We start from the raw sequence: 13,805 nt of genomic DNA on the forward strand, positions 1-13,805 counted from the left end.
TAGAATTATCAGGGCCAGAGTGATCTCCTGGACTAGTTTTGATTGTCAAAGGGGTCGGAGAGTAATTCCCCAAATTGGCCTGGGTTTTTTTGCCTCTCCCAGGAGATCACATGGTTTTGGGTGGGGTGGGGAGTGTATATATTGTGATACCCAAGTTATCACAATTATGTGACAGAGGCTGGGTGGACCAGAGGGTCTTTTCCTGTCTGTCATTGTTCGTATGTTCATATCATTCTCGTGAATCTGTGCTGCACCCCTTCCAAGACCAACATTTCCTTCCTGATGTGCGGTACCCGAAATTGAACACAGTCTTTAGATGGGGTCTGACTAAGGTTTTATGTAACTGAAGCATCACTTCCTCACTTTTGTAATCCAGCCCCCTTGAGATAAAGGCCAACATTGCATTAACCTTTTTGATTACTTTTTGTACCTGTCCACCAGCTTTTAGTGATTTGTGTACATGGACACCTACATCCCTTTGCTCCTCCACAGTTCCTTGTCTCTCGCCATTACGAAATATTCCGATTTGTCTTTCTTGGAGCCAAAATGGATGACCTCGCACTTCCCTAAATTGAACCCCATCTGCCACAGTTTTTGCCACTCACTTAATCTGTCTATGTCCCTTTGTAACTCCCTGCTCCCGTCTACACAACTTACTGTACCTCCTAACATGGTGTCAACTGCAAATTTGGATATGCAACGCTCTATTGCTTCATCCAAGTCATTGATATTTATGATGAAAAGTTGAGGTCCCAGTACAGATCCCTGAGGAGCAACACTTGTCACATCCCACCAATCAGAGTCCCATTTTCCTAACAATGTCTCCGAGGTAAAGTCAAAAATAGCAATTTTTGGAGCAAAGATTCCTTGGAAAAAGAGCCTGGCAGTTATGCCAGGATCATATTCGCCAGTGCCCTCCAGTGCTCGAGTTTGTGAGGTCAGTGGGAGGGCATCTAAATACCATGGAGCAGGCAAGTGCAACCTCCATTATCGGTGCATCTGCAGTAACCACATGCCCCATGCAGCTGAAATCTCCAGGGCCTGCCAACGGAGGGGGGCCTTGCCCCCTGACCCGAGCCATATTTCCCTCGGTCTGCTAAGAAAGGGGGGGGGGATGGGGGAGGTTGAAATCTAGAAACTTTTTAAAAATTACTTGACATTTCTTTGGGGGTCCAGGCCACTTCCCTGACCTCGACTAGGGGCGCACAACTAGCCATGTGGAGTCCACCACATTTCCCTTCACTGAGCGTACCCATCTCCACAGATACACAGAGTCCCAACTGAGGAACCGGGGCATGAGTTATTGGCGTAGGGAGTCTGGCCCAACCATAGAGGATCCGTCCCTTAGAAGGCAAATCCGAAACTCCCAGAAGCAATGCAGATGTGGTGCAACCAGATCGCTGCCATTTTTCATCAGAACACCCTCATTAACCATAACTCTCTGTTTGCTTTCCATGTACCAATATTCTATCCATGCTACTACATTTATTCTTAAACCATGGCCAAGAAATTGGTTCATGCCAACCTGCCGATATAAGAACATAAGAAATAGGAGCAGGAGTACGCCATACGGCCCCTCGAGTCTGCTCCGCTATTCAATCAGATCATGGCTGATCTTCGACCTCAACCCCACTTTCCCAACCGATCCCCATATCCCTTGATTCCCCTAGAGTCCAAAAATCTAACCATCTCAGCCTTGAATATATTCAATGACTCAGCATCCACAGCCCTCTGGGGTAGAGAATTCCAAAGATTCACAACCCTTTGCATGAAGAAATTCCTCCTCATCTCAGTCTTAAATGACCGACCCCTTATCCTGCGACTATGCCCCCTAGTTCTAGACTCTCCAGCCAGGAGAAACAATCTCTCAGCATCTACCCTGTCAAGCCCCCTCAGAATTTTATATGTGTCAATGAGATCACCTCTCATTCTTCTAAACTCCAGAGAGTATAGGTGCATTCTACTCAAACTCTCTTCATAGAACATCCCTCTCATCCCAGCAGTTAATCTAGTGAACCTTCACTGCACCGCCTCTAAGGCAAGTATATCCTTCCTTAGATAAGGAGACCAAAACTGTACACAGTACTCCAGGTGAGGTCTCACTAAAGCCCTGTACAATTGTAGTAAGACTTCCTTACTCTTGAACTCCAACCCCCTTGCAATAAAGGTCAATATGCCACTTGCTTTCCTAATTGCCTGCTGTACCTGAATACTAACTTTTTGTGTTTCTTGTACAAGGACACCCAAATCTCTCTGAACACCAGCATTTAATAGTTTCTCACCATCTACAAAATATTCTGTTTTTCTATTCTTCCTACCAAAGTGAATAACCTGACATTTCCCCACATTATACTCCATCTGCCACCTTAAGTATGCGCACTCACTTAATCTGTCTATATCCCTTTGCAGAACCTTTCGCCACAATATTAGCGGGGAGGCGGGATGGCAGTGGGGTAACCCGCCCAATAAAAAGTGTCCGTTTCCCACGTGATCGCAGGTTAATTAGAGCCACTTAACTTGGCTTTCGAGTTTACCGTCCGAAAGCTGCGCAGCGGGCGGACTGTGCACCCGCATCACAGACAGTCAGCTGGAGGAGCTCTATTTAAAGGGGCAGTCCTCCAATGGCTGCTCCTGGAGCAAACACCCACACACCACAATGGAGCAGCACAGGGGAAAGGCTGCTCCCAGATTTAGTGATGCCTCACTCCAGGTGCTACTGGATGGGGTGAGGAGGAGGAGGGATGTGTTTTACCCGGCAGATGGGAGGAAGTGGCCTGCCTCTGCCACCAAGAAGGCTTGGCTCAAGATGGCAGAGGAGGTCACCAGCAGCAGCAACATCTCCCGTACCTGAATCCAGTGCAGGAAGCACTTCAATGACCTAACAAGGTCAGCCAAAGTGAGTACACTTACTAATTCTCCTACATTCCGTCTTCCACATCACCGCCCCCCACCCAACTCATTCTGCACTGCCAATACTACTCTATCACATCACTCCCCACGCCCACTTAAGGCTCATCCTCAACTTACCTGCACTTCCTCACTTCCACGTTGGTCACCCCACCACTACCACTCAACCAAATCCTCATACAATGTCATGGCTCTGACTTATACTCACCCTCTGATGCATCTCTTTCACGGTCAGCCACACACGAGTCAATGCATTCATCGGTTGGCCATGTCACCATCACTCACTCCCCTTATGGGAGAAGAAAGCCCAGAATGCACGGGAGAGGGCGAGGACTGGAGGGGGGCCGCAACAAACCGTCGTCCTCACCGATGCAAAGCAGGAGGCGCTGGAGCAGAGCCGCACCCTCAAGTGCCTGTCTGTCAGGGACGCCGAGACTGGCACCCGACAAACGTCTGGTGACAGAACTTTAACATTCAGCACACACAATATCAATTGATGTTAACGTGCCTTGCCATCTTCAGCACCTCAGTATGCTCATCACAACATGACACATCTGTGATAATGCATAATATTGTCTACTGTTCTCTTACAGGGCCTTCAGCGACCACTGCGAGCAGAGGGCGATTCCTCCGAGGATCTGCCGGCCTCTGAGGGGGCACTGTCACATCTGAGCGAGCCATCCATCAGTGCAGATACTCATACCTCATAGTCCGCAGTTAGTTGGGGTTGCATATGGTGAGTTACCACACACATGTGAGCACGAGCAGACACTGGTGGCAGGGGCAGCTGTGGAGAGTCCGCGTCGGTGGAAGCACTCCTCTCCAGGCTCTGCTCAGCTGGACGCAGATGCTGAACCCTGGGGGCTGCCCTTTAAAAAGAGAATGATCGAAGGGCAGCAGCACATTTGCAAGGTGCTGGAACAGGTGCCACGCGCACTCTCCACAATCGCGCAGAGGATGGAGGAGTCCAACTCCTGCATGAGTGGAATGGTGGCACAGGTACGGGAGGGAATCTCTGAGACAGTGTCACAGGGACATGAGGGCATCTCTGGGATACTGTCATGGGTAAGTGCGGGAATGTCTGCGATGGAGAGAAGGCTGGCCTCCACTGAGCTTCAAGCACGGCTTACAAATGAGTCCATTCAGGCCCTGACAACAGTCGTTCAGACTCACGGTGAACAACATTCTGCCCCTTAAACAGGCAGGCAAATACACGAGCACTGGCTTTACAAAGCTTCACACATGTCCTCCAAACTGTTGTCCAGCAGAGTGGTAGGAGTGATGTGGGCCTGGCCTAGGGGAGGGATGATTGCGAAAGGGTACATGGAAGTGGGGACGCTACTCAAAGCGTTCACACGTCTCATCCGTTACCCCCCTCTCAACCAATACCCGCAATACTACCTCCTCTCCGGGTGGCCGAGTCTGCCCCTGCACAGGTGCAGGTGGAGCAGTCTTTGGAGGGGCCCTCACGAGTACCGAAACCCAGATGGCATAGGTGCAAAGCATCTAATCGGTCAGGGCATGAACAAGAGCAACCTGCCACTATCTCTGCTGCAGCCACAGGGGATGCACCACGTAGAAGTAGTCAGAAGCGAAAGGCGAAGGTTTTGTAAGCACAACGGGTATACGCAAAGGTGTTTGACGGTTGGACATGTTTTTTATTTATTTGATTTCTGTTAAACGCACATTAAATATTGTTATTGTCACCACTACTGCTACGTCTTGGCCATTCTTGACTGGCTTCTGTAATAAGGCCCTTTCATGAGGTTCAGCACGAACGCAGTCTCTTGATGCCACCCACTGGGTCACTCTACAGTGGGTGTACGTGTAGTTGAAGGACTGCTTTGTGCAGGGAGGGTTGCGGAGGGGGGCTGCTGGTTTGGCCGCTGCTCTATCCAGGTGGCGTGAGGACTGGACTCTTCACACTGTCTGATGTTAGGGGAACCGTTCACATATCAGTGACTCCCCGGCCTCATGAGCATCCAGGTGAGCTGCTGCTCTGTCCATGGGTTGCTCCTGCTCCTCCTCCTCCTCTTCCTCCTCCTCCGCCTCCTCTTCCTCAATGTTGGTGGTAGATGTGGATGGAGCCTCCTCAAGCGGCACCCCTCTCTGTTGTGCCATGTTGTGCAGGGCACAACACACGACTGAAATGCGTTCCACTCTGTCTGGTGCGTATTGAAGTGCTCCGCCAGAACGATCAAGGCACCTGAAGCAGCCCTACAGCATGCTCAATTGTAGACCTGGTGGCAATGCGGCTGTCATTAAATCAACACTGTTGCTTGGTAATGGGGTTCCTCAGAGGTGTCATGAGCCACATGTGCAGGGGGTATCCCTTGTCCCCAAGGAGCCAGCCCTTAAGGGTGTTCGGTGCGTGGAAGAGGGGCGGGATGTTGGATTCCCGGAGAATGAAGGAATCGTGGCTGCTGCCAGGGCATTTGGCGCACACAAGAAGGAATCTTTTGCGGTGGTCACAAACAAGCTGAGTGTTGATGGATTGATAGCCCTTCCTGTTGATGAACAGTCCTAGCTCACGTGGAGGTGCTCGTATTGCTATATGGGTTCAATCTATTATACACTGCACCCGTGGGAAGCCAGCCACAGCGTGAAATACCACTGCCCTCTCCGTCTGGCTGAGGTCGTCCATGGGGAAGTTGACGTAGTGTGAGGCCCTTCGAAACAAGCCGTCGGTGACCTGCCTTTTGCACTATTGTGCAGACAACTGAGAGACCCTGGCGATGTCCCCGGTGGCACCCTGGAATGATCCGGAGGCGAAGAAGTTGAGGGCAGTGGTGACTTTGACAGCGACAGATAAGGAGACGCTGCTCCGCCCAGCCGGGAGCAGCTCGGCATGAAGGAGGCCCCAGATGTCTGCAGCTACCTGGGGACTGACTCTGAGCCTCCATACGCACTGCTCCTCAGTGAGGTCCGGGAAGCTGACCCTCGGTCTGTTGACCCTGTGGCGAGGATAGTGCCTCCTGCGACATCGCTCTCTCTGTTGTTGCTCTCTGTGTTCTTGTGCAGATGCCTGCGGCGCAGCACTGTGTTGTGGAGCTCCACGTGGCGGAGGTGGACACCGTGCCTGGCGAGGCTGGTGGTGATGTTACTCGTCCTCGGATGAAGTGGTGAATGCAGCCATGGCGCCCCCCCACCCCCCACCCCATCCTGGCAGTGTGAGTTTGAGGGGGTCCGCGAAGTAGTTAAATATGTTTGAACAGCAGAGTTTTGGGTGGAAAGTAAGAATTTTGAGTGAAAACACAAAGATCTTGCAGCCAAAACTTTGTCTCAAGTGACAGAGTGCCCTGCTGCAAGAAATGACATTTCTCCCCATCTGTCAAATAAGCATTTGCATCTCCCACTGGCTGCTGGCTGAAACACGTCTGTGGCAACATGGATGTTTCCCACAGCACGGGAAATACGCTGAGGATGCTTCAAAATCACACCCCTGCCAAAATGTTGAGACAATTAAGTACTTCAAGTACTTCAACTAGCTGACAAACTATGCAAAGTATCATCCCGCCGGCTTTAATTGTCGGTGGGACTTCCGCATTTGAGAGGCGCTTTTTTGGAGCCGGGCTCCGAACTGCTCGGGATTTCAGCGATTTTCGGAGCCCCCAACGCATCCGCTCCTTTACCCGAAAATCGAGCCCTTTGTGTCCTCCTCACAGCTTACTTTCCCACCTAGCTTTGTATTGTCAGCAAACTTGGGTACATTACACTCGGTCCCTTCATCTAAGTCATTAATATAGATTGTAAATAGCTGAGGCCCAAGCACTGATCCTTGCGACACCCCACTAGTTACAGCCTGCCAACCTGAGAATCACCCGTTTATCCCTACTCTCTGTTTTCTGTCCTTTAACCAATCCTCTATCCATGCTAATATATTACACCCAACCCCATGAGCCCTTACCTTGTCTATCAAATATCGGTCCTTGGGCCTCATTTACATCTGACCAGTGAGCTACAGGTACCTGATGAGCTTCCCCACGCAGCTCGCTGGTGAATACCATTTGAATTGTGGGTCGCTGTGCCCCCGGTAGTGGCCCTCAGGTAGGTCTAGCACAGGGTGGGGAGTGATCAGGAGAGGTAGGGGGCGACTGGGAGAGGGGTCGAGAGAGCAATTGTGGGGGGGTAAACATGTGCACTCCCGTCCCCCAACTCTGCCAGTAGGTGCTGTTTCCTCTGGAGGGGAGGGGGTGGGCTATGGCCGGCTGTAGCCCATGGTTTTAATGTGGGGCCAGGAGCAGCACTCCTGCACCTCCCAGCTTCACATTCAGGTAAGTATTTTTTAAAAACTTAACTTTTTGGTGGAGGCTTGCCTTTAAGAACCGCTGGTTAAGCCGCTTGTAAACCTGGTTTTCCTAAATGCAGCCAAATGCGCTCAGAGCAAACCAATTTGGTAAAGGGGGCATCAAACAGACGTTAGGCCCCTCATTTGCACATGCAAATGAGCTAACGCTTGTTTCAGGCACCAGGCCTAGGGTTGCCAACTCTGGTTGAAGGCATTCCTAGAGGTTTGATCACGTGACATTCTGACCATATGGCATCTGATCACGTGACATTCTGACTACATGGCATCTGATCACATGACATCTGCAAATGTTATTGCATTTACCTTATAAAGGTTGGGTCCCCTGTAGTTGAGCATTTTTGCTTGTAATTTTGTGCCAGCAGCTGTTGTACGAGAAGCAAGAGGCCACCCACGAGCAGGAGGAGAGGGGAAACCAAAAGCAGGGAAGAGGGGAAAACCGAAGGCAGGGGAGCAATTTGCAGAGGGGAAACTAGAGGTGGGAGAAACTTTGATTCCACCATTAACTAATAGTAACTCACTGAAATTGCACCGATAATTAATAGTAAGACTCAGATTCTTTTCATAACCAACAGTACTACAATAACTCTGATAAATTAAATGTAACTATGTAATATGTAGTAATAGGTGTAACTCTGCGATATCCTACCTGTATCTAGTAGTAATCCTATAACCTGCTGATAGTCACCCTGAAACTACAGCGAGAATCCCCCTACACTGCACAAGGTGCAATTAGGCTCCCTAGTCGATACCACTTTTAACAGACTCCATCTCTCTCCCTATCTCCTTCAACTCTGGTTTGGGCTCTGGTTCCGTGTGATGATGACAACTCTGAACTGGGAGCGTCACTCAAAGCCGATCAGTACTTGGACTTCATGTGTTAAAACCAGCCGGCACAGACCGACCTGAACCAAACCAAGAGATCGTACAAAGGGCAGTGTTTGGGGCACTTCTCACAGGGCACGTTGTTCTAAACTCAGCTCAGCACTGTCATTTCTAAACCATTCCTTGGGCTCGGACTCAATAAAGGTGAGTTTTCATACAATGAGAAATTATGGTACAGGAGGAGGCCATTCGGCTGGTACTCTCTCATGTAACCACATTCCCGCAAGATCCTTTTATATTCCTCCTTTTAAAATCTTTATCACATTCCCTTTTAAATGATGTTTTAGTCTCTATCTCAACAGCCACTTGTGGTGACGCACCCCATGCTCTAACAGGCCTCAGTTCAAGAACCTTCCTTCTCCCTTCCCTCTTGTTTCTTCCAGTAAGAATCTTTGGTGTCTGTCCCCTTGTTACCCCATTCACCCACCAGTGCAAACAACAACTTACAGGGAGTGGAGGAGAGCAGCAGCATGGAGAGAACCCGGAAATCCCGAGGACGCGGAGGTCCTGCCGAATGCAACGGCAGGACCTCTATCATATTTTTCTTCCGTTTCCCCCCACCCCGTCAGCAGGCCAGATTGACAGGCTGGCCGGTTGCCGGACGAGAAAGGCTGAGGCAGGTCCACAGCAATCGGGAAAGGTCGGGGCTTGGTGGGGGGGAGAACTCGGAGCCCAGCAATCGGGAGGGAGGGAAATTTCGGGGCTTGTTGTGGGTGGGGGGGGGGGGGTCAGCCGATTGCAGGTCAGGAGGCTGGAGAACATGGCTTGGTGGAGGGAGTTGCCGATCGCAGCAGCGAGGAGAGGCCGTGATCGGCAGAAGGGAGGCCAAAAGTTTGCTTGAGGGGCCGGGGGTAGCACTCCTCCTCCTCCTGGCTCACAAGGAGTGCTCCAAAAAGCACTTAGTTGCTGGAGCCAGCTGCTCCCGCCTCCATTTAGATGCTGGGTTTCCCGAGCCCTGGAAAACCCAGCTAGCAACTGTTAAATTTAAATCAGGCTCCCAACTTCACTGCGGGAGCCTAATTTAAATATTATGATATGTCCCACCTCGCTACAACAGGACACATGCACATCACACAACCCGCCTCCGTAAAAATGGCAGCAGGCAGGTACGCATTCCCTGCTTTTAATTTTTAAACACTCCCCCCCCCCCCCCCCGACCCTCTCCCACCTGTCATGGGAGGGTTAATATCGACCCCAATCTTTCACTGTTTACCCACAGATTTCACTCGCCCCTTTCAGGGGCTGCTCTTCTCATGGTGCTACTCCCATTCACCATATTGCTGCTGCTACTCCCACCTCTGCAGTAAATGCTGGGCGCCATGCCTATCCCATTTCCTCTCTATTTCGCACCCCCGCTCAAGCCCCAATCACCCTCTCTCCGCCTGACCCTCCAGCCCCCAACCCCCATTCCCCAGTCTCCCTCTCCCTCCCTCAACCCCGACTCCTGCCCCCCATCCCGCCTCTTGATCGCCCCTGCTGCCAACTCCTGATCGTTCCCGAGACACTAGTCGGTCGCGGTTCTCTGCGGCAGCAGGGGGTGACGTCATGGATCGAGGGGGTGCTGCTGCGGCAGGATAGTTAAAGCGCAAAGATCTCCTGGGCTCCTCGAAGCAGTGCCCAGGAGTTCCATGTGCCATTCCATTGGTGGGGTGGGAGGAAGGTGTGCCCATACACCCCAGCAGAAGTTAAAAGGGAAATTGAAGAGAGTGGAATTCCAGCATGACCGGGTTCTGTCCCAAATTCCGAGCTCCACCCGGGCAGTAATCTTCCTTTCCATCTTCTCCGACCCAAGGAATTTCAGGGCCACCTTATCGAACATCTTCTAAAAATCCACATACACTACTGCGTTCCCTCTATCTTTCCAATAAGTTACTCCTTAAAAAATTCTAAATAATATAGTTCTTTCCACATCACAGAGTTCATAGATGGCATAAGCCCTACCTGGGCAATCCAAGTCACTGCAATCCATCTGTCCACCTTGGCACTTGCTGCAAAAAATAAATGTAAGAGCGTCATGTCAGAAAGACAAATGAACAATATGCTTCCTGTAGCCAATATGTTGCATTGTTTCATTCCAAATCTCTCATTAGATATTGTATCAGTCTTGATATTTAAAAACTCCTGCTGGTATTTTGTTTGCTATTCTCCTATTTTCCTCTCTAGTCTCTTGCCCTTAACATTTCCTCCCTGAATATGGCAACATGCTGGAGTACAGCGCGTTGGACTGTGGCCCTGACCTTCCAATACCCTGCATAGGGTGCCAGTCAAATACACAAATGAAAGTCTTAAAAACCAGTAACATTGGGCTATTCAACTGTGGGTCATCACAGTTTTCTCCAACTTTGATCTACTAAACAAACCAAGTAAGGCACATGGTATCTCTGGAAATACACAGCAGGTCAGTCAGCATTTGTAAAATGAAAAGACAAGTTAACAAGTTTCAGGTTTATTTCCTCCATCAGAAATGAAAACTAAAAGATAAGCAAGCGTTCACAGGTCATTTTATCCATTAACTCCCTCTCTATGATCCTAGTATGTTGTTTCTTCCCTCTACCTTTTACTGTTTTTACCAACCTACTAAAACGCTCACTTACATTTTAGTTTTTACATCTGATGACTGGCCTTCGGTGTATTTCCAGTACTGTTTGTTTTTATTTTATTTTTTCCAACATTGTAATTTGTTTCATTTCACTTGTTTATTTCTATTGGTGTCATACCCTGTAGCCACTGGTGCCTCAAAGGGCTATAATTTGCAGCCTTAACATCACAGTGTATAGGTTGAAAGCTGCAGCACGCATTTAAAGGCAAAAAATACCCAAGCATGTCCATTTTAAGAGGAATAGGTGATGCAGGAGTTTGTACACAGCCCTCAGATCTGGCACCTGAATTTGCATCCAGCACAGGCTGATGGGATGCTCATATTCTGTTTTTGTCCATTATAGGAAAATAATCAAAAAAGAACAAAAGGGGAGGTTAGAAAAACATTTCTTTACACAGAGGGTGGTTAAAATATGGAATTCTCTGCCACAATCCATCGTTGAAACAGAGCCCATAAATTCTTCAAAAGGAAATTAAATAACTGCTTGCAAAAGGAGAATATAGGGTATGGGGAGCAAGCAGGAATACAATTAAACAAGGCAGTCAAAGTTTTTTTGACCAGAGTTATTTTAATGCTGGTGCAACTGTGTTAACGCTAGTGTTAAATTAACGACAATCAGAAAATTTGGACTGCTACCTCACGTCTAGAGAAACAGCCAACACTGACTTGATGGGCTATTTCTGTGCTGTAACAATCTATGATTATATGATTCAATAAGACCATTTCTTAAACTAGAGAAGGATTGGTATTATGTGGCTAACATTCTTACCATTTAAGGCAAAACAACTGGATGTTCTGTCCACTTTTAAACACTTCTCCATTGTATGAACACGGACAGTCCTGAGGTCGGACGCACGTCCCATTGTAAGAAACAAGATCTGAACACATAAATTCATAAAAGGAAGTCATTAGTCTGGCAATAGAAGCTGATCAACAAGCTAATCTGCGGGGGTTGTTGGGAGCGTCCGGAACACGTAATGCATTGGTTAGTGAGTCACAACATCTGGCAAGAGTGACATATACTTTATCAGGCTGATTTTACAAATACATACTCCCTGTGCAGCCTTGCCTGCCAGAAAAGAAATTTGGAAAATCAAGTATGCTCCCCACAATTTTCTATCCATTTAAATGAATGGATGAAAAACTATGGAGAGTGCACCACAACTTCCTGATATTTGGAACTCTCTTCCGCAAACTAGCTCAATTGCCAAATTTAAATCTGAGATAGACAGCTTTTTGGCAACCAAAGGTATCAAGGGATATGGGCCAAAGGCAGGTATATGGAGTTAGATCACAGATCAGCCATGATCTTATTAAATGGCGGAGCAGGCACGAGGGGCTGAGTGGCCTACTCCTGTTCCTATGTTTCCGATATATGGTCCAGGCAGGTGAGGCTCACTGCCAGAAGCATGCATTCATAAAATCGGCACTTATATGTACAGTAGCCTGGGAGACAGACTTAAAAAAGACTGCAATGCAACAGATATAACAGGATTACGTATGATCTTGGCAGCGTTGGCTGCCTCGGGGCAAACTGTTGCAGCAGGGACCTTATTTGCATATGTAAATAGCCTAACGTATGCTTCAGGCATGAGTAAAGGGGGTCTCTTGTTTGTCCTTAGCCAATATGGCAAGAGGCTCACTTCCGGTTGGAAGTATGTGCATGCTTCCTGTCCACCATTTTGGGGCCTTAGGAGCTTGCTGCTACCTTGAAGTCTGGACTTCCTTTTTTGTGCTCCAAAATAGCACCCTCTCCCCATGTGCGGTTCATGCCTCCAGTATTAAAATCAGGCCAGACAGAAAGATTGGGCTCTGTGGTCATGCTGCATGCCCAACACACATCCGCGGGGCTGACATTGCTCCTGGTCAGCATCAGAGAGGAAGATCAGCACTATAGTGTGATGTCAGGAACATGACATCTAAAATATAACAGGCAAAATGAGCAAACATTGCCGTTTTTACCAAAGAAATAGATAAACAGATGTATAGATGGATTGATACAGATAGATAGATAGGTAGGAACATAGGAACAGGAGTAGGCCATTCAGCCCCTCATGCCTGCTCCGCCATTTGATAAGATAATGGCTGATCTGTGATGCCAAAAAGCTATCTATCTCAGATTTAAATTTAGCAATTGAGCTAGTATCAATTGCCGTTTGCGGAAGAGAGTTCCAAATTTCTACCACCCTTTGTGTGTAGAAATGTTTTCTAATCTCGCTCCTGAAAGGTCTGGCTCTAATTTTTAGACTGTGCCCCCTACTCCGAGAATCCCCAACCAGCGGAAATAGTTTCTCTCTATCCACCCTATCTGTTCCCCTTAATATCTTATAAACTTCGATCAGATCACCCCTTAACCTTCGAAACTCGAGAGAATACAACCCCAATTTGTGTAATCTCTCCTTGTAACTTAACCCTTGAAGTCCGGGTATCATTCTAGTAAACCTACGCTGCACTCCATCCAAGGCAAATATGTCCTTCCGAAGGTGCGGTGCCCAGAACTGCTCACAGTACTCCAGGTGTGGTCTAACCAGGGTTTTGTATAGCTGCAGCATAACTTCTGCCCCCTTGTACTCCAGTCCTCGAGATATAAAGGCCAGCATTCCATTAGCCTTATTGATTATTTTATGCACCTGTTCATGACACTTCAATAATATATGTACCTGAACCCCGAAGTCCCTTTGGACATCCACTGTTTTTAACTTTTTACCATTTAGAAAGTACCCTGTTCTATCCTTTTTTGATCCAAAGTGGATGACCTCACATTTGTCCACATTGAATTCCATTTGCCACAGTTTTGCCCATTCACCTCATCTATCAATATCCCTTTGTAATTTTATGTTTTCATCTACACTGCTTACAATGCCACCAATCTTTGTGTCATCGGCAAACTTAGATATGAGACTTTCAATGCCTTCATCTAAGTCGTTAATAAATATTGTGAATAATTGAGGTCCCAAGACAGATCCCTGCGGGACTCCACTAGTCACATCCTGCCAATGTGAGTACCTTCCCATTATCCCTACTCTCTGTCGCCTTTCGCTCAGCCAATTTCCTAACCAAGTCCGTACATTTCCCTCGATTCCATGGGCTTCATTCTTAGCTAACGGT

The 13,805-nt window shown here is 48.3% G+C and overlaps 1 protein-coding gene across 1 annotated transcript in view; it reads right to left on the minus strand.

Annotated features, from left to right (window-relative positions):
- The window catches only part of LOC137320383 (otogelin-like protein), a 160,959-nt gene that overhangs the window by 58,158 nt on the left and 88,996 nt on the right, over positions 1 to 13,805 (minus strand). The window contains exons 8-9 of the mRNA XM_067982083.1: positions 11,467 to 11,575; positions 10,040 to 10,086 (exon numbers count right to left, since the gene is read on the minus strand). Of these exons, the coding sequence (XP_067838184.1) occupies positions 10,040 to 10,086; positions 11,467 to 11,575 (156 nt within the window). The remainder of the gene's footprint in view (positions 1 to 10,039; positions 10,087 to 11,466; positions 11,576 to 13,805) is intronic.

Source organism: Heptranchias perlo, chromosome 4, assembly GCF_035084215.1.
Source record: "Heptranchias perlo isolate sHepPer1 chromosome 4, sHepPer1.hap1, whole genome shotgun sequence".
Taxonomy (NCBI): domain Eukaryota; kingdom Metazoa; phylum Chordata; class Chondrichthyes; order Hexanchiformes; family Hexanchidae; genus Heptranchias; species Heptranchias perlo.